Here is a 21547-nt window from a genome sequence, read left to right on the forward strand (position 1 = left end):
TCAAATTTGGTTCTGATCAGAATAAAGTGAATCAATTTTAACAGGCAATCCTTTCAGGCAATGAAAAACAATCCTCCGAGTGCTACGAACACCAGAAAAACGATTAAAAATCTTTGAACAATAAGTATATTGAACAGGATTTTCTGAGATTTTTTTCCCCGTATATCTGTTAGGACAGATATGTTTTAAATCAGCCTCTGGGAGATGGATAAATACATTGGCTTCATAATGGCCCCTGGACTCCATTATATTTTTACAATAATCTGCAGAAACTGTCACTGGAAAATCTACATGCTTCCGTTTGAAGTCTTCAAAACCGTCAGCTTCTGTTTCCAAGATTATCCAAAGAACTGAAAAGAGCATCCAGAGTAGGTGGATTCCATTGGCAGCCATGGCTTCCGTCTCTCTCTCTCTCTCTCTCCCTCGTGGTCCCTACAAACAAAAAGGAGAGAATTTAAACAGGAAACAGTGAAGAGGGCTTCTCCAGGGCTTGAAGAAGATGGGATGGGACACCCATTTCAAAATGAATTCCAGAACCATTTCATTGCATCGTTTCTTCAGATTAATTTGGGAGTTGGTGACCATTTTATATCTGAATATTTTATCATGCCACTTATTAAAGGAAAATATGGGAAATATGAATGATAAGAGCCATGGTGGTGCAGTGGTTAAAGTGTAGTACTGCAGGCTACTTCTGCTGACTGCTGGTTGCCTGCAATTCATCCGTTCAAATCTCACCACGCTCAAGGTTGACCCAGTCTTCCATCCTTGAGGATGGAAGGACCCAAATTGTTGGGGGCAATGGGCTGAACCGCTTAGAGTGTGCTGTAAAGCCCTGTGAAGTGGTACATGTCTAAGGGCTATTGCTATAATGGAAACAGATATTGTAATAAAAATGGAAGAGGTTCAGCCTGCTGACTATGCTCTGATCACAGAAGGTTGGGATACAAGAAATATACCTGGGAAGATTGATATTTTTGACAAAACAGTTTGTGGGAGAAATCCTGGATAGCAGATATTTCCTAGTAAGACAAAGGAGAATCAGGATGAATTAGAATTAGTCCTCTTGAGACAGGCAGATCCAAGAATGAAACTCATATTCAAAAGTGTTTGTCCTGCTGAAATGCCTATGAAATATTTGAATATGCTTATGTTTGTCCTCTTTTAAAATGGAGACTATTGATGGCCAAATACATCTCTAGGCTGGTGTCTCTTCATGCATATTTCTCTCCCCCGCTCCCCCCCAAAAAAACAGACCAAGAAAAGAAGTTCTTTGTCAGCATTCCAAATATCATTCAAAATTAAATCAGAGTCCAAGGCAAAGTATTGCTCTAAGTTCCAATTTATTAAGAGAGACATGTTGGCACATCTGTGGAAACCCGAATCTGGACTTCCTTGTCCCCACACCCACAAGTCCATCACATGGTCCAATCTTCCACTGCCATGCTGGAAGTTCCACCCATCCAGTTCCGGTCTGGCTCAGAAGTGCAGAGACTAAGAATGACCTTGGTTTTCTAGAAAGAAAGTTTTTATTTTAACAACAACACATTCTACTCATTATTATTCTCCCTCCCAATTCCCCACTAATGAAACAGCATAGTAAAATATTAGAGTGTGTGGCAGGCCAAAGATCCAGCAAGCAATATGACTGCAGGCCTGACATTCTTTTTATTACAATTTATTCAGAACGTTCTGATTAAATACGATTCTTCTCATGCAAAGAGAGAATTTAAATCCTCAGCTTATATTCCATTTTATAGTTAACAAATAAAAGAAAATTACAAAAGAAAAGTTGATTGTATGGGGCAAAAGTTCCCCCCCCCTTTCCGTAGAAAATCAGTTACATGGTGTTAAAAATGTCACATATAAGTCTTTTTAAATGAGTTTTGACTAAAGCAGTGATATAAAATTTAAGATGTTAATGAGGAAGAAACATCCTGGACATAAATTGTTTCAACTCCTACTCTCAAAACAATGCTACAGAGCACTGCACACCAGAACAACTAGACACAAGAACAGTTTTTTCTCCAAACGCCATCACTCTGTTAAACGAATAATTCCCTCACCACTGTCAAACCATTCACTAAGACTGCATTACTATTACTATTAATCTTCTTGTTGTTCCTATCACCCATCTCTTTCCACTTATGACTGCAGGGCTGTAACTTTATTGCTTGTATCCTTATGATTTATATTGATATTGATTGTTCCCTGATTGCTTATTTGTACCCTATGATTATCATTAAGTGTTGTCCCATATGATTCTTGATGAATGTATCTTGTCTTTTTATGTACCCTGGGAGCATATCCACCAAAGACAAATTCCTTTCGTGTCCAATCATGGCCAATAAAGAATTCTGTTTCTTCTGTTTTCTAAACATGTCTGTTCTCTCCAATCTCTGCTTCAACCCGCCAGTTAAATAAGTCCCATTACATTCCGATATATTTCCTTCCATTATCCATGCATGCAAGGATGAGTCTTTCTGAAGATTAAATTAAAATTTACTTTCAAACGCCTTTGTGCCATTGTTTAATATCTTCCTCTTTAGGAACATAAAAACCTTCTTCCCTTAAAATCTGCTCATATTTGTGAAGAATTGAATCCAGTTCCTTCTGAAGTTTCTCTTCCTAAGCAAGCTCTCCCTTGCTCTCTTTTCAAAGAACTTCAGTTCTGATCCTCGTGCACCCCAAAGAAGAAGAACCCCTGAGACAGTGCAGGAAATAAAAACAGCCCTTTTTCTTTAGCAGAGTAAAAACCTCAGAGCCATGCACTCAGAAGATGATTGCAAGATCTGTTGGAAGTTAAAATCATTCCTCTCCTAGAGAATTGAAATATTTTAGAGAATATTAAAAATATTAAAAATTTCCCCTAAAAGAGAAGTAGAAACTCAGAGAAGCAGAAACCCAGCTCCCACCTTTGTTAATGAGCCATTAAGGCCTGAGTCAATCTACTCTGCATAACAAAAGTAGGATTAACCCTCTACCAGTGGTGGGCTCCGGATCCTGGTACAGAGGGGCCGGGCACCCACCATGTGTATGTGCATAGTGTGCGCGATGCTCCAGCTGCTCGGCAGAGTGTTGCACAGGCACTGTATGCTCTGTGCTCATGTGCAAATGCCCTGATTGGCTCAAATAGCAGTAAGGAGAACGGGTGGGTGGGTGGGCCCTCCAGAGCACCGTACTGGAATGGTGCCTAGTGCTCCCAATTGTATACCACCACTGCCTCTACCAATCTCACCACATGGCACCTGGAAGAAGCAATGCTCAACCAAACTTGGACTCAAAACACAGCCTACAGAGTTGCCCCTGCATGGCCTCATGGGAGTCTGACAACCAAACAGAATACAAGCTCAGGTTCAAAGTCCAGAGAGGGCATAAAACCAGGGTCTTTCAGCATCTCTGCCCTTTTTTTCTTTTTCACCCAACATCTTGAAGCATGTGATCCCCCTTTTCTGTTCAGGAGTTCAAGCCATGTGATCCTGTCCAATTATGGATGGAAACTGACCAAGGAGAGATTCAACCTAGAAATAAGGAGGAATTTTCTGACAGTGAGAACAATCAACCATTGGAGCAGCTTGCCTTTGGAAGTTGTGGGAACTTCATCACTTGAGACTTTCAAGAAGAGATTGGACTGCCATTTGATAGAAATAGTGTAGGGTCTCCTGCTTGAGCAGGGGGTTAGACAAGATGACCTATAAGATCCCGTCCAACTCTGTTAATCTGCATCTGTACCAATTCCTGCCTTATTGATGCCTCTTCAAATATGCTCAATGTGGCTGAATTATTTTGTTTCAAATTAATTCAATTTTTATCTGGAGCTGTGCATCTCCAAATCACTAATGCCACTTTAAACCCTGATCTATCCTGAGCCAACATCTTAACATTTAAGGGACCTCCCTCTGGAATTTAACTGAACAATTCTACACTATTCTTCTCACACCTCCCACTATCTTATCACTTTGCTGCAAGGTTGTGGATCGTTTTAACTTCGATCAAAAGTAAAACCTTTTACCTACCGCAAGGCACAGAAGATATCTTCAGAGGATAGACTGAAAGTTTTCTGCTTGAGTGTTTTTGATGTTGGCTTATATATGGATATGGCAGTGCTTTGTGGCATCATGGAGTAGAAATGGAAAGAAAGAAATGGAAAGAATAATGAAGAATAATGTTGCCACGCGTCAAACAAGTTAATCAATGTAAGGAACTGTTCGTCATTTTCTTAGGTTATATTTCCTTAAGAACAAAAGCTGGTCATTATTCTCTTCTGGTGTTTTGGAGGTAGATATGCTCCACTGGATATTTTCCCCTTTTCATCTGTCAAATATTAACTTTCTCTGCCTTCAGAGTGTTTGAAGCACTGTTCCCAACCTCACATCTAGGCCCACATTCATCATCAATTCCTGCTGATATGAATTTCAAATTTTAAAAAATAATCTGATGACCTGGTGTTGTGCCGAATTTGAGGTGTGGCTTGGCAAATAGAGACAAAATACCAGGTATTTGTCTTTAAGCATACAGGCTCATTCAGCTGATCAAAGACGGGCCTCTCTAACAGAGAAGTAGCCCCAACCACACAAAGGTTATTGTATTTATACCTCTTTCTTACACTCCACCCAGCAAGGATGGCAAACATAAGAGATACAGGAGTCACCCAGAAAGTCTGGCACACAGTAGATAAGGTATCAAGATGTTCTTAGTACATAGGGAGGCTCTTTAGGAACACTGCATGGTCCCTGGCCTCTTAGGACATTGGTTGTTTCCCTGGGGACTTTCCACAGACCTGCAGGTGTCAAGAGATAATACAATACAATAACAGAGTTGGAAGGGACCTTGGAGGTCTTCTAGTCCAACCCCCTGCCTAGGCAGGAAACCCTATTCCGTTACAGACAAATGGCTCTCCAACATCTTCTTAATTTAGACTTCCAATGTTGGGGCATTCACAACTTCTGGAGGCAAGCTGTTCCACTGATTAATTGTTCTAACTTTCAGGAAATTTCTCCTCAGTTCTAAGTTGCTTCTCTCCTTAATGGTGCCATCCCATAATGGTGCCATCCAGTGGTGAAATTCAATTTGTTTTACTACCAGTTCAGTGGGCGTGGGTTGGTGGGCATGGCAGGGGAAGGATATTGCAAATTCTCCATTCCCTCCCCATTCCATTTCCTCCCCATTCCAGGGGAAAGAATACTGCAAAGTCTCCATTCCCTCCCCATTCTAGGGGAAGAATATTGCAAAATCCCCATTCCCTCCTGACTCTGAGACCAGCCAGAGGTGGTATTTGCCAGTTCTCTGAACTACTCAAACTTTCTGCTACCGGTTCTCCAGAACCTGTCAGAACCTGCTGAAGTTCACCCCTAGTGCCATCTGTATATACACACCTTCCAGGCCCTGCCCAATTTTGGATGCATTTCAAATTTTTGATATAAAGGGTCCAACAATTTCTCATAGCAGTCATCAAATAGGACAAATAAAACATTTTTTATAATTTATACAAAGTTACTTGTGTTACGCTATGAAAATAGAATATCATTTTAATGTTTTTTTAAAAAACTTGCTAGAACTTTGGCATTTGAAGCCATTTTATATGGATAAATTTTTTGTTTGTAACTCATTAAATATCTGAAATCATCTTGTTCCTCAGCCAATATCCTATATTATTCATTAAATCTCATATAGAGAAGTCTAGCATATATGTTATTATTAGTGCTCAGTAGATTAACTGCACAGTTAAAGTTAGGATAGGTTAGGGTTATTTAAGCTTATCACAGTCCTTTTGTCTCCAGAACTTTTCTGGTATTATTTAAAGACCTTTTTGGGCAAAGATAAAAGGGTGACTAGAAGAGATGATAACACAACAAAGATCTAAAACCAGAACTATTCTTATTAGGTATAAAGATAAAGGTTCCCCTCGCACATATGTGCTAGTCATTTATGACTCTAGGGGGCGATGCTCATCTCTGTTTCAAATTTGAAGAGCCAGCACTGTCCAAAGATGTCTCTGTGGTCATGTGGCCAGCATATCTAAACACCAAAGGAGAACAGAACTCTTTTACCTCCCCACCAAGGTGGTTCCTATTTTTCTACTTGCATTTTAACATGCTTTTGAACTGCTAGGTTGGCAGAAGCTGGGACAAATAGCGGGACCTTACTCCATTATGGGGCGCTGGGGATTCGAACCATTGAACTGTTGACCTTTATGATTGACAAGTTCAGTGTCTTAGCCACTGAGCCACTGCGTCCCTCTCTTATTAGGTATACTACCAGGGAAATGCAATAAAAGAATCATATACTTAATGTTACATGTAATAGCGTCAGCTAGGATTACATATGCACAAAATTGGAAAAAGGGAAATATACCTACAGATGAAATGGTAATAAAGAAAATATTAGAATGTGCCAAACTGGACAGGTTAACGATGGAGCATAAAAATGAAGGGGAAATAGAGTATTACTCAACATGGGACTTATTGTATAAATGGCTAGATAACAGGTGCAGTGAACAGAAACTTAATAACAAAAGAAGATCAGCAAACTAGAAATGTATGCATGTATGTATATGTATGTATTTACACACACACACACACACACACACATACACACTGTAAGCAATGTTAATATTGGACTGTATGTGACTATAGAGCCGAGGTGGCGCAGTGGGTAGAGTGCAGTACTGCAGCCACTTCAGCTGACTGCTAGCTGCAGTTGGGCGGTTCAAATCTCACCAGCTCAAGGTTGACTCAGCCTTCCATCCTTCTGAGGTGGGTAAAATGAGGACCCAGACTTTGGGGGCGATATGTTGACTCTGTAAACCGCTTAGAGAGGGCTGAAAGCCCTTGAAGCAGTATATAAGTCTAACTGCTATTGCTATTGCTATTGCTATTGCTATTGCTATTGCTATTGCTATTGTATAGAATGTGAAATATACAGAGTGTTATCCTACAACTATGAAAATAAGGGCTATAACTGTGATGTACAATATCATGTATTTAAAAGAGAATATGCTGTATGACCATAAGAATAATGGTTATGATCAGGGTGTATAATACTATGTATATTTTAAAAGGATTTGATATGGCCTGTACACTGTTGCAAAACTGGAAATGTGAAGTAGAATAAAAGAAAATGCATAATAAGAAATATTTTTTTAAAAAAATGCTTTTTTTGTTTGTCAATCATCATAAATCTTTCTAACCAGAACCCTCAGAGACGTCTTCCTTCAGTTAGTTATTTTTTTCTCTTGCAACTTAAGTTCAACAACCCTGATGCATCATTCAATGCTAGTTTCAACAAACAAATGAGCAGGTATATCCAACAATGATGGCAAAGAATCAGATTCAGGCAGAACAATGGAAAGAAGCAGATGTATTTTTAGAGAGCTCCAAATGTTCCAAGCCCTTATTAATTCTGGTTTATCAATTGGGCTACTTTGACCCCTTTTGTCAACAAGGTGAAGTACTGAGCCAATAGATCATCTTCATTTAACGATCCCATAATCCCTTGCAGATTGGACTCAGGGCAGCTGAATGGAAGAAGCAGAGTGTTATAATGGCCGGATGCCAATGCAGACTTTTTTTTCCCCAGCAGATATAGTCTCAATGTAATAGCAATAGCAGTAGACTTATATACCGCTTCATAGGCCTTTTCAGGCCTCTCTAAGCGGTTTACAGAGAGTCAGCATATTGCCCCCAACAATCTGGGTCCTGATTTTACCCACCTCGGAAGGATGGAAGGCTGAGTCAACCCTGAGCCGGTGAGATTTGAACCGCTGACCTGCTGATCTAGCAGTAGCCTGCAGTGCTGCATTTAACCACTGCGCCACCTTGGCTCTCTGTGCCCAGAGAGAGAATTATCTGCTTCTACCTAGGATCGAACTCACAGCCTCCTGATTGTGAGGCGAGAGCACCACCTCTATGCCACCACTCCAAGTACTGAGCCAATATATGCAGTGAGTTAATATAATCTGTTCTACATCAGGCTGAATTTTTTTAAAATTGATTTATTAAAGTTCTACAGCCACCTGTCTCAATCACTGATTCTGGGCAGCTTACAAATTCAAAATTGCAATTTTGAATCATAAATTAAATTTAATATCACAATTATTGCAAGCTTTAAAATGAGAAGGTCATTCAAAAATAAATATGCTGTCCAGAAATTGGAGGAAAGAAATACCCCTACAATCATGTTCTATACCACAGGTGTGAAACTCATTGTGTCATGTGATGTTTTGCAACATTTTTCACCTTTGTGCAGCTGGGGTGGGCTTGGCCTGTGCTTGATGTATCCGGCCCGCAGGCTGCCAGTTTGACATCCCTGTTATAGCCCAAGGAAGTCTAGTTTGGCAAATATCCTGAATTTCTTCAGGTGTCAATCCAAATTTAACTGGCAATTTTTTTAACCTTCTTAAAGCAATCATTCATTTTCAGGTGGCCTTACTGCAAATAGAATATTTCAGTCAGATGCACAAGGCACTTTGGTACTAGAACAGAACAGAACAGAATAGAATAGGACAGTTGAAAGGGACATTGGAGGTCTTCTAGTCTAACCCCCTGCTTAGCAGGGATGGGTTTCAAAAATTGTTCGAACCTACCCTGTGGGCATGTCCTCCTTTGTGGGAGTGGCTTGCTACCCATGTGACTGGATGGGAGTGGTTTGCCACCCATGTGACCAGATGGGAGTGGCTTGCCAGTGCTTAGGCAGGAAACCCTACACCACTTCAGCCAAATAGTTATCTTTCTTTGTATTACTTTTGTGATGCACGGTAGCTGCAGCAGAGATGGGTCCTATCAGGTTGGAATGAGGTGAGCCGAGGTGGCGCAGTGGTTAAATGCAGCACTGCAGGCTACTTCGGCAGACTGCAGTTCTACAGTTCGGCTGTTCAAATCTCACCGGCTCAGGGTTGATTCAACCTTCCATTCTTCCGAAGTGGGTAAAACGGATTGTTGTTGGGGGCAATATGCTGACTCTGTAAATCGCTTAGAGAGGGCTGAAAGTCCTATGAAGCGGTATATAAGTCTAACTGCTATTGCTATTGCTATTTGGCCGAGTAGGTACTAACTTGGCCTGCCACGCCCCTGAACTGCCATTTTGATTTTAGGTTCTGCGAATGTGCAGAACAATCTTCATATGCAGAAATGTTCTACCATTGTGCACATGCACAGACCTTTTTAGGTGCAAATGCGCACGTGCGCAGAGTGCACATTAGGCATGTCGGCAACATGTTTTGCACACCAAACTGGCAGTTATGTTGGCAGCAACCCACCCCTGAGCTGCAGGCGAAGGGGCTGCAGTGCAGGAGTTGATCTTGATCCATGTCCAGTATTTTAAAGACAAGAAAAAGCATAAGAAACAAATTTATAGAATTGAGATCTGAAATGGAACTTATATAAGGAATAGTTGTAGAGTGAGGATGTTGGAATATGTGTATGAATATGTTTTGTATTGTAACAACTACAGAAGCACCCAGTCAGTAGATGGCAGTGTTTGTAAACTAGCTAGAAATACTCTATGATATATAATCTAAGGTCCTTTTGTTCTGAGGAGATTGTGTGTCACAGTTAAATGGTTGTAAGGCTGTACAGTTTATGTTAGATACTTGCTTCAACTATAGTGGTTTCCACCAAGGTCCTCTGTTCTGGTGGGAAGAGAGGTTTAATCTCATTGGTCGAAGGGTCTGACAGCTCCCTATAAAAGGGCTGCTGTCAGACTCGGTTCCACCACAAATCCGCGAAGCCCTTATCCGCAGAGACATAAGAGCGAAGACTAATTCGCGCCGTTCGAAGCACTAAGAAAAAACGCGACCCTACCGCGATGACATAATCGCAGAGGGCAAATCCGTGCATTCCCAAGCACTCAGTACCTTAAACCTAACCCTAAACCTAACCCTAAATCTAACCCTAAACCTAACCCTAAACCTAACCCTAACCCTAACTCTAACCCTAAACCTAACCCTAAACCTAACCCTAAAACAAACCCCTAAACCTAATCCTAACCCTTACCTTAATTGAAATCGGCTTTCTGCTGCGGCACCGTTTTAAAGCGCCCTTCTGTTGCCGCGCTGTTGTCACAGCGGTGATGACGCGCGGTGATGACGTCATGGCTTTAGTGACACGATTTTATCACCGCTATTTTAACGAGCGCGGTTTTGTCATGCCACGGTCAGACTCAACCTTCGCTGGATTGTTCTCACTTGTTGTACTTTAATAAAGAGCTGTTGTTGCCTTTAGCCTTGTGTGCCTTTCCATTACCCGATCTAACAGTTTGTTTGATCTGTCGGACTATATGTAAACACAATTTCTAACAATTATCCACCCAGAGATCTTTCTGGCTCTTATCTGATCAGACTTGAGAATGACAACAAGCTTTAATTCTTAGCCTTGTCAGTCCTAAATGGAGAGCATCATGGGAGGATTATGTGCCAAGCATTTCCATGATGACTATGGCAAATCAGAGTAAAGATGTCACTGCTTCATTTTAGAAAAAAAAAAACCCAAAGCATTTTCCTATTTCTGTAAATGTGCCTTTTCCAGAGCAAAGCAAGATTATGTAGACTTAAAATCTGGCAGGAATTTTAATAGCAATAGCAATAGCAATAGCAGTAGACTTATATACCGCTTCATAGGGCTTTCAGCCCTCTCTAAGCGGTTTACAGAGAGTCAGCATATTGCCCCCAACAATCTGGGTCCTCATTTTACCCACCTCGGAAGGATGGAAGGCTGAGTCAACCCTGAGCCGGTGAGATTTGAACTGCTGAACTGCTGATCTAGCAGTAGCCTGTAGTGCTGCATTTAACCACTGCGCCACCTCGGCTCTAGGAATTTTCAGAGCATCTGAATTTTTTCCTGAGAGCAAAAGCCAAATGGTTAGCAGGAAGGAAAATCCTTATTGAAGGGATACTCCTTTTGAGTTTAAACCACAGTTGCCAACTCCATCTTCATTTTTATTTATTTATTTAATTTATTTAGTCTGTCACTCATGCACAAAATAACAGGAATAAGAATAAACATGAATAAGAAATAAATAGGGACAGTAAGAAAGGGGCATTAGGCACTTATGCATGCCTCTTTATAGAGGACTTCACAATATCTGATAGTAAAAAAAAATGTACAAGAAGTAAAACAACCCAGATGAAGAAATATTCACTCTCAGAAGGTGAATATATTTATTCTGATTCACACAGATCAAAGTTCTTGGCCTCCTCCACCCTTGTTATCCTCTCTTCCCCATTCATGATAAGTAGGGTGACCAGACGTCCTGCATCTGGCGGGACAGACACGACTTTTTGTCATTTTTCCCACGTCCTGCCCGGTTCTCAAAAAAACCTGCTTTATTTTGGCGCTCACTGGTTCCCACGCCCATCATCAGCTGCCGCTAGCTCGCTCATTCCATTCCCTAAGCCAGCCCAGCCTGCCACTCACTGATTGGCCTGGACTCCAGCCAATCAGTGAGCTGGCTGGGATGGAAAATGTGGCGTGCTTAAAGTTTTCCATCCCAGCCAGCTCACTGATTGGCTGGAGTCTGCTTAGCACGCCGCATGAGTCGCAGGAGTCTCCATTTCATTTCGCCTTCGCGGCCGTTTGCTTTGTTTTGCTGCTTCACTGGTGAGTAAACCGGGAATTAGTAACCTGCGTGGGGTTAGTGAAACAGCCTCCGCCACCCTCCTCCCCTTCCCTGTGTGCGAGAAAGGCGCATGCTCGCCAAGCGCCGCCGCGCTGGTTCCTTTGCGCCCCTCCCACCCCTCTGCCTCCTCAGACCTCCACGCAAGAGCGGCGGAGCGAACGAGTGGCCATGGCCGTTGTTTTAAATGAGGCTCCGCTCGCTGCTCATCCCGCTCTGAGCTGGGAAAGGGGCCCTTTGGCAGGGCTTCCGCAGCACCCCCAAGGACCGTTGCGCGAGGTCGTCGTCAGCTGCTGCTGCTGCTGCTGCTGCGGGCCTTTAGTAACCTGCGTGGGGTTAGTGAAACAGCCGCCGCCGCCCTCCTCCCCTTCCCTGTGTGCGAGAAAGGCGCCCGCTCGCCAGCCCGTGCCAGCCCGCTCACCCTTGGGCTCCGGGGGCAGCACCTTCCCAGCTCCGCTGCTGCAGCGCTGCTTCCTTCACGCCCTGCGGAGATTTCCCTGTGTCTCCCAGGTTGCGCCTGTCCTGTGTGCGAGAAACTCTGCAAGGCGCAAAGGAAGGCGCTGGGGAGGTGCTGCCCCGGGAGCCCAAAGGTGGATGGGCAGACTGGTGAGCGGGCGCCTTTCCCTGTGTCTCCCAGGTCGCGCCCGTCCTGTGTGCGACAAACTAAGCAGGGCGCAAAGGAAGGCACTGGGGAGATGCTGCCCCGGGAGCCCAAGGGTGGATGGGCGGACTGGCGAGCGGGTGCCTTTCCCTGTGTCTACCAGGTTGCACCCATCCTGTGTGCGAGAAAGGTGCCTGCTCGCCAGCCCGCGCCAGCCCGCTCACCCTTGGGCTCCGGGGGCAGCACCTTCCCAGCTCTGCTGCTGCCGCGTTGCTTCCTTCGCGCCCTGCAGAGTTTTCCCTGTGTCTCACAGGTCGTGCCCATCCTGTGTGTGAGAAACTCCGCAGGGCACGAAGGAAGGCGCTGGGGAGGTTCCGCCCCCGGAGACCAAGGGTGGGTGGGCGGACTGGCGAGTGGGCGCCTTTCCCTGTGTCTCCCAAGTTGCGCCCATCATGTGTGCGAGAAAGCTGTCCGGGGTGGCTTTCCCAGCCTCCTTTCTGTGCCCCCGCCCCGGTTCCACCTCTTCTGGCTGGCGGCCAACGGGAGGGAAAGGCGAGAGAAAGAGTGAAGGTGACGATGGCGCTGCTCTTTTCCGCCCTGCGCGTGGTGTTGGGCCTTTTTTTCACCGTCAGTGGGGGATCGCCGGAGACGCCCACCGGCAGATGGTGAGCGGGGCACTTCCAAGGTGGGAGGGGAAACTAGTCAGGGTGCAGAAGTAGGGAAGGGAGGGAGCGCAGCGCTAATGGAGGATGCTCTTTCTCCGTCGCGATCTCCTCTTTTTATCTGTCACCACGAGCCGTTTCTTATATGCTGCAAGGAGAGGCAGAAGCCAAGAAGAGCCGGGCCTGCCTTCTCGATACCCCCGCTCCGCCCCAGTCACCGGGGATGGGGACAGCTCTCCGCTAGACTCGCTGCCAAACTGGACGGGGAAAGGAGAAAGCTGTTCCCACCAGCTGAAGTCAGAACCATGCTGTGACCAAAGTTTGGAGAAAAATGGGTTTGTGTGTGTTTGTGTGTTTGTTTGATTGAGCGAGGGAACTGCGCCTATTTAGAAAAGGTAAATTATTGCAAACATGATCAGTCAAAGATAAGTATGGGGACAGGTTGGGTGGTAAAGAGAAAGTGATAAAAGAGTGGGAGAGAGGAAGAAAAAAGAGGGGAGAGAGACAGAAAGAGACAGAGAAGGAGAGAGAAAGTGACAGAAGAGTGGGAAAGAAGAAGAGAGAAAGAAAAAAAGAGGATAAGAGAGAGAGAGAGAGAGAAAGAGACAAAGGAGAGAGAAGGGAGAAGGAGAAACTGACAGAAGAATGGAAAAGAAGGAGAGAGAAAGAGAAGAGAGACTAAGAGAAAGAGGGATGAGAGACAGAAAGATACAAGAGGAGAGAGAAGGGAGAAAGAAAGAATAAGTGGAGGAAAAATGGAAAAGAAGGAGAAAGAGAAGAGAGACAAAGAGAAAGAGGGTGAGAGAGAGAAAGAGACAAAGGAGAGAGAAGGGAGAAGGAGAGAGAAACTGACAGAAGAATGGAAAAGGAGGAGAAAGAGAAGAGAGACTAAGAGAAAGAGGGATGAGAGACAGAAAGAGACAAGAGGAGAGAGAAGGGAGAAAGAAAGAATAAGTGGAGGAAAAATGGAAAAGAAGGAGAAAGAGAAGAGAGACAAAGAGAAAGAGGATGGGAGAGACAGAGAGAGAAGAGAGGAAGAGGAAAGAGTAGGAGAGAATATCTCATTTCAACCCTGAGGTGCAAATATTCTCTTTGATTGGTAATTTTATTTGCCCATTTACTATCCAATACTCTCATTTCTCCTTAAGTTCATGAAGAATTCCCTTCTTTTTATTGAATTTATCGCAATACCTTGAGAACAACTTTTTCAGCATAGCTTTACAGCTATTTAAAATATATAGTAATTTAGGTCAGGTTTTCAGAACATTAGTCTATTTATAAGTCAATGGTTGCGACCATTTTTCACACTTAGCGTCCGTTGCAGCATCCACATGGTCACGTGATCACAATTTTGTTTGGCAACAGATTCGTATTTATGCTGGTTTCAGTGTCCTGGGGTGACCTTTTGACAAAATATAAAATTTTTAATCAAGCCCCCCCCCCCCCCCCGGTCAGTGGTGTCCCTCTTTTACCAATCTGAAAATCTGGTCACCTTAATGACAAGCCCCAATAGTTGTTGTTGTTTTTTTTAAAAAAAAAAAGACTGAACAAAATATAACAGGATGCTTAAAGAAAGATTTATTATATGATAGCATGGAGGGGAATTTCAAGATTCAATCACATGACACAAAGTACATAGTAAAGAACAATTTGCAACTGCACAGGTTACTGCAGAGAAGAATAAAGGAGGAGGAACAGCACAATGAGACTTGCAAGATCCTTTCATCACAGCCCATTTCAATAGAGGGGCTTTAGCCTTCCTTTGGGGATCACTTCCATGACTCCTTTACTCACTGGGGCTGGTAGAACTCTCTCCCGAAATAGGACAATTTAAAGTTCATAAGGGGAAAAGAACAAGGAACAAAGAAGACAGAAAGAAACCCGCAAAGAATGGAAGGGAAATGTGACCCTCTGAAAACTCCCAAGTTGGATCTAATGCAGTGATTCAGCAAAGCATAAACCCTGATCTCTCTCTCTCTTTGTTGCAGAATTTTATCAAGAAAAAGGGCTTTATAAAATCAATGGAGCCATTCAGTGGTGGGATTCAGCCAGTTTGCACCACTTCAGGAGAACTGGTTGTTAACTTTCTGAGCAGTTTGGTGAACTGGTTGTTGGAAGAAATCATTCGGGCACAGAACCGGTTCTTAAATTATTTGAATCCCATGAAAGAAATCCTCTCTGCCATAATTTTAATGGCAATCCATTTTGACAAAACGTTATAACAGTATGTGTTAAACTTACACCAAAATATTCATTATAAGCAAAACAAACAGTAACTGGAAAAGCATCAGCAGATATAAAATAGACCAACATATTTCTCAGGGCAAATGTCTTTTAAATGATTTTCTGGGACATGAATAAATGTATTAACCATTAAATGAGTCAGGTTTCTGGACTTCATCATGTATTCACAGTAGGTGACACCTTTTGGAGGGCTGGTCCATGGATAAATTAAATGATTCTTTTTTAAGATTTCGAAACTGTCAGCTTCTGTCTTCAAGACGTTCCAAGCAAGTGAAAAGAGCATGCAGAGCAGGAGGATTCCCTTGGAAGCCACGGATTCTCTCTCGCTCTTCTGGCTCCTATGAAAAGATGGGAGAAAAGGAAATACGAAACCATGAAGATGGTCAACATGCCATCCCAAAGGTTGCAGGGGAGAGCATGGGAGACCTTTTCTTTCAGGATGAATTCCAGAGCCATTTTGTGTCATTTCAATTCAGCAACTTTTTATTTTATTTACTTATCAAAGGAGAAAATATCAGTTATGAATAACAGAGCAATCAAATATTGTGATAAAAAGAAAGGGGTTGAGCATGCCAAAAACCCTGAGGTAGAATAAACATACCTGGACAGAGTATTTGAAAGAATTAGTTGTAGAAGGAAACCTCAATAGCAGAGATTTTCTAAGAAAACAAAGCAAAATTTGAATTAGAATTTGGCCCCTGAGACATTTCGGCCCAAAGAGAAAACTCATATTCCAATGATTGTCCTGTTAAATTGAAGTATTTGAACACCTTTCTTTACCTCAATTTGGCAGATTACTCCCTTTTTCTAAACAACTATATATATTTTTTTTCATCTGTTCTCTACAATCCTTTTTAAGTGCATCAATGAAACCCACCATGTTTCAAGACCGTTCCTTCCATTGTCTATTTCCCTTGTGCAAAGACTATTAATTAATTAATTTAATTTTTAATTAATTAAAGTTTGTTTTAAAATGTCTTAATGCTAAGAGCCGAGGCGGCGCAGTGGTTAGGGTGCAGTACTGCAGGCCACATCAGCTGACTGTTATCTGCAGTTCAGTGGTTCTAATCTCACCGGCTCAAGGTTGACTCAGCCTTCCATCCTTCCGAGGTGGGTGAAATGAGGACCCGGACTGTGGGGGCGATATGCTGACTCTGTAAACCGCTTAGAGAGGGGTGAAAGCCCTATGAAGCGGTATATAAGTCTAACTGCTATTGCTATTGCTATTGCTATTGCATAATCTCTTCCTATTTGGCATCAAAAAGACCCTCCTCTCTGGAAGCCTGTCATGTAACTAAAGTATTCAGTCCAATTCTTCTGAAGTTTCTCTTTTTGGTTCCACCACAAAACCGCGGTAGACTAAAGCGCGTGTGACTAAAGCGCGGTGACAAAACCGCAACGTCAAAACCGCGTGAGAACAGCGCACCGACAACAGCGCGCCGACAGAAGCGCGCTGTAACATAACCCTAAAAATAACCCTAAACCTAACGTTAAACCTACCCTAAACCTACCCTAAAGCTACCCCTAAACCTAACCCTGGAAGCCTGTCATGTAACTAAAGTATTCAGTCCAATTCTTCTGAAGATTCTCTTTTTGGTTCCACCACAAAACCGCGGTAGACTAAAGCGCGTGTGACTAAAGCGCGGTGACAAAACCGCAACGTCAAAACCGTGTGAGAACAGCGCACTGACAACAGCGCGCCGACAGAAGCGCGCTGTAACATAACCCTAAAAATAACCCTAAACCTAACGCTAAACCTACCCTAAACCTACCCTAAACCTACCCTAAACCTACCCCTAAACCTAACCCTAAACCTTACTTTAAGTTAAATCGCGCTTCTGTCGGCGCACTGTTGTGGGCGCACTGTTGTGGGCGCACTTTTGACATCGTGGTTTTAGCGCCGCGGTGTTGTCAGCACGCTTTTGACGTTCGCGGTTATGTCGTGCCACGCTCTTTTTGACTTCTCTCTCTCTCTCATGCTCTCCCTTCTAATAGAACGCCATTTCTGATTTTCTAAAAACTGAATCTCCTCTCATTTCTCTGAGTTCTTCTGTTTAAGCTAGAACTGAACAAAATCACAAAGACCTTAAATGATGGATTTGGAAATCAAATACAGAGTGTGAATTGGATATTATAATACCCCATTTAGGAATGAAGTCACTCAGGTTCCTTAAGAAGTTTAGAAAATGAAATGAACAACAATTTTCTCCGTGGCCTGAAAAGAAGCCAAGGTTTGTGCTCTGCTAATGCCTCTCCATCTGTTCAAAACACAACTTAAAGGTTTCTAAGAAAAATAGGATCAATTCTAATTTGGAGTTGTGTTTCTTCAAGTTACAGATGTGGCTGGTAGTGTTATTTTGCTCATATTCTATAGATACAATCTACATCTCGAGTAAAACTAAATAGAGCTACACCTAGTAATCCTTTTGACAGTAAGGCCATAACAACATGGGTAAACTGAATCCTTGCATTGTTCAATTACAATTCCAACTTTTCCCCTAAAATCCTGAAGTGAAATAATAGTGCCTGCCTCTTTTTCTTTCTGAGTTCTCGCAGACCTCTTATTCGCTTGCCAGATATACAATGTACAGGAAACATAACTAGATGAGCCAATTCTACTTTATTGAAAAATTATGTTAATAGAATTCCCATTCAGAACAGAATTCCCATAACAGAAGGCGAACATGGAATCTAAGACAGCAAAATAATGACTGACTCCTGCCTTGTAAGGCCTCTTCAAGCATACTCAATGCAGCTGCTTACTTTCTTTCCAATTAAGTTCACTTCTGATTTGGAAATTGTGTATCACAACCTGCATGTGCGTGCATCTCCCACATGTGCAGCAGAGACCCCCAAATCATCTGGCCAGCGGGAGACGCATGCGTATGCGCGATGGAGGTGAGCTGGGGGGTGGCTTGCATGCCCACAGAAAGGGCTCTGCATGCCACCTGTGGCATATGTGCCATAGTTTAGCCATGACGGGTATAGAACATAGTAATAGAGGATTTAATTTTCCTCCAATTTTTGGACAGTATATTTATTTTTGAATATAGTTTAAAAATATTTCAGTGTTGTAAGCTACCCAGAATAATTGACTGAGATGGGTAGATATTGACTTTAATAAATCAATAAAAATGCAGACGGATTTAGAGCAGATTGTATTAACGTAGTGTATATATTGGCCCTGCACTTCACCTTGTTGACAAAAGAGATCAGAGGAGTTAGAGGAACCTATAAGTTTATAGTTTTCTGAAAATGCACCTGCTTCTTTCCATTGTTCTGTATATGTGGCCATCATTGCTGGGATAACTGCTTTTGGCAATATAGTATGTATATCAATCTTACACGGAAAAAGACCCGAATACAACAAGACCTACATACCTATACCTGTGAAAATCTACGAATATGTATGTATGTATGTATGTATGTATGTATGTACGTACGTACGTACGTACGTACATACACACATACACACATACAAATATATATCTTTGATCATTTGGTGCATCAATTATTTTTTAAAAGAGATCAAAACAGACAAAATACTGGTTTTTTTGTGGTAGTATAAATCACTAATAATAAGTCTTCTAGGTTTTTTTAAATTCATTTCTGATGAAATGAATAAAGCAGGACTGTGGAGAGTTGAAAACTGGGGGGGGGGATTTTTCTGAGGATCTAAAATTTGTCCTGGAGGAAAGGGCCAGACGTGAGAAGGAAAGAAAGTCCTCATGGAAGAAAGAAGGAAAACAAACCTGTGTTAGAAATATTTAGTTTTAGTCAGAAGACCTAACTGTTTATTCTGATTTATCGAGGTAACATTTCTTGACCGCCCTCCCCCCTCCCCTGCAGTTATCGCTTCTTCCCCTGTCTCAGGTTCAGGATTTCTCTGAATAAAAGACTGAACAAAATATAACATGATGCTTAAAGAAATATGTATTGTATTGATTGCTATTTCCATTATCACAGCAAGAAAGGATCAATCAGTTCACACATAAAGTAGATAATGAAGAACATGTTCAGATTCAACAAATGTCAAAGAATGAAGGAGGTGCAGCACAATCAAAGTTTCAAGATTCTTTTATAATTGCTAAATTTAATAAAATAACTTCCTATGAGGTTCACTTCAGTGGTGAGTTTCGGATCCTGTCGCAACCGGTATGCTGCAATGGGGCTGGACATCCACCTCTGCGCCCGCATGTGCACGTCACCACCTGCGATGCGCCAGCTGCTCGGTGGAGGTCGCACAGGCAGAAATGGCCCGCTAACTTAAAAAGAGGTAAGGAACGAGGGCGGGTGGATGGGCCCAACGGAAACACCGTTACGATATGGTACGGTCATACCGGAGCGTATCACCCGGAATCAACCACTGGTTCACTTCCTGGCCAGGCCCACCCATCAGGGCGACAGATGTTCCTCTAGAAATGGGGTGATTGGAACTGCATTAATCATAAAAGAAGAACAGCCTGCAACAAAGAAGAAATACCCGAAAGAATGGAAGTGAAATGCAACTTCTGAAAAATACCAATTCGGCTTTAAAGCAATGCTAGAGCAAAGCACAATTCCCAGTCAACTCTGCCTCTATGGCAGAGCATTGACATGAAAAGGATCTTGATCCAATTAACATCTGTCTCTATCTAGGCAATTGCCTTGAATGCAACGGGCAAACCATTCTGACAAGAAACCGTAATCTCACGAGAGTCAGAAAAACTAGTGGAATCCGAAGTTCCTGAACAATAAGTTAATGGAACAGGGTAGAATGTGGTCCATTCCCCAGTATATTGCTTAGGGCAAATACGTTTTAGATCAGTATTTGAAAGATGGATATATACAGTAGGTGAATTCTGGCCTCTGGACATCTTTAACTTTTCACAATACTCGTCAACATTTGAAGCCTGTGTCACTGGATAATCTACATATTTCCGTTTGAACTCTCCAAAACTGGCCGCTTCTGTCTCCATGGCGACCCAAGAAAAGAGGATGCAGAATAAGTAAATTATCTTGGCAGCCATGACTTCTCTCTCTCTTCCTTCTGGCGCCTACAGACAAAGAAGAGAGAAGGAAGGGGAAACAGAGAAGAGGGTCAAAGTTAGATACCTACATTTTTTGGCTTATAAGATGCACCTAAATTTAGAAGAGGAAAACAACAACAAAAAAGGTTTTGGCCTCTGCACACGCCTCATTTTTAGCCCTTTTTCCGGGCCTTTTTTTTTTGGCACTTTTCCAGCCTTTTTTCTATCAATTTTCGACACTTTTCGGGCCGTTTTTGAGGCTTTTTACGGCCATTTTTGAGTATTTTCTTAGCACATTTTCAAGGTTTTTCCTGGGCCATTTTTGAGGCTTTTTGGGCTGTTTTGAGGCTTTACTTGGCCCATTTTTGAAGCTTATCTTGGTCCATTTTTAAGGCTTTTTTGGCCCATTTTTTGGGGGGAAATGGACTGAAAAAAATATTGAAAACAGGCCCAAAAAAGTCTCAAAAATGGCCCCCAAAGCCTCCAAAATGCCCCCCCTCCAAAGCCTCCAAAATGGCCCCCCAAAAAAGGCCTGAAAAAGGGACATGTGCAGGCCAAAAAATGGCTGGGCAGGGCTTTAACAATATATGGTCTATAAGATACACAGACATTTTCACTCCCTTTTGGGAGACAAAAAAAGTGTGTCTTATAGTCCAAAAAATACGGTAGGTAGATAGAATTCTTTAGTGGCCAAGTGTGATTGGACACACAAGGAATTTGCCTTTGGTGCATATGCTCTCAGTGTACATAAAGAAAAATAAAATAGAATGCATTCATCCAGAATCATAAGACACAACACTTAGTGATAGACATAGGGTACAAATAAGCAATCAAGAAACAATCAATATCAATATAAATTGTAAGGATATGTAGGAAGTTAGCACCCACCCCCACTCCTGGAAAAATGAAATATCTTGGGAAATATTGAAAAGGCAGAATATTATATTTCCCTGGATGTGAAAAGGGAGAAACATGTTTTTAAAGTTCCCTGCAGCTTCCTCCTCCCCTCCCCGCACTTGTCAATGAGCCATTAAAGCCTGGGATAGTCTACTCTGCATAACAAAGATCCCCCCTTCAGATCCAGGGTGATGGGATTAAAGCCAGAGAGGCCGTAAAGCCAGGGACTTTCAGCATCTCTCTCCCTCTCTTTTCTTCTTCACCCAATATCTAGAAGCATGTGATCACCTTTTTCCCCAGGACTTCAAGCCACCGGGTCCTGTCCACCATTAAAAGGCATCATTTCAAGATGAATAAAAGAACCATTTCATTGCATCCTTTCTTCAAATGATTCTGGGAGTTGGTGAACTTTTCATTTCGGAACCTTTTTATCTTATCTTACTTATTAAAGGAAATGATGGGAAATATGAATGATAATAAAAACAGATAGTATGATAAAAATGAAAGCAGTTGAGCCTGCTGAA

General features: G+C 42.5%; 1 protein-coding gene across 1 annotated transcript; it reads right to left on the minus strand.

The window, feature by feature from the left end:
- Window positions 1-20075, minus strand: LOC106545896 (angiogenin-like). The gene is made up of 4 exons (XM_087712178.1): window positions 19913-20075; window positions 4017-4106; window positions 949-1022; window positions 1-408 (listed from the first exon to the last, which is right to left on the minus strand). Exons 1-4 carry the CDS (start codon window positions 20073-20075, stop codon window positions 1-3), a joined length of 735 nt encoding a protein of 244 aa, XP_087568304.1.
- Window positions 20076-21547: the final 1472 nt, after the last annotated feature.

This window comes from Thamnophis sirtalis, unplaced genomic scaffold (genome assembly GCF_051295495.1).
Source record: "Thamnophis sirtalis isolate CommonGarterSnake01/CBP01778 unplaced genomic scaffold, rThaSir2_p1.2 scaffold_4, whole genome shotgun sequence".
Taxonomy (NCBI): Eukaryota; Metazoa; Chordata; class Lepidosauria; order Squamata; family Natricidae; genus Thamnophis; species Thamnophis sirtalis.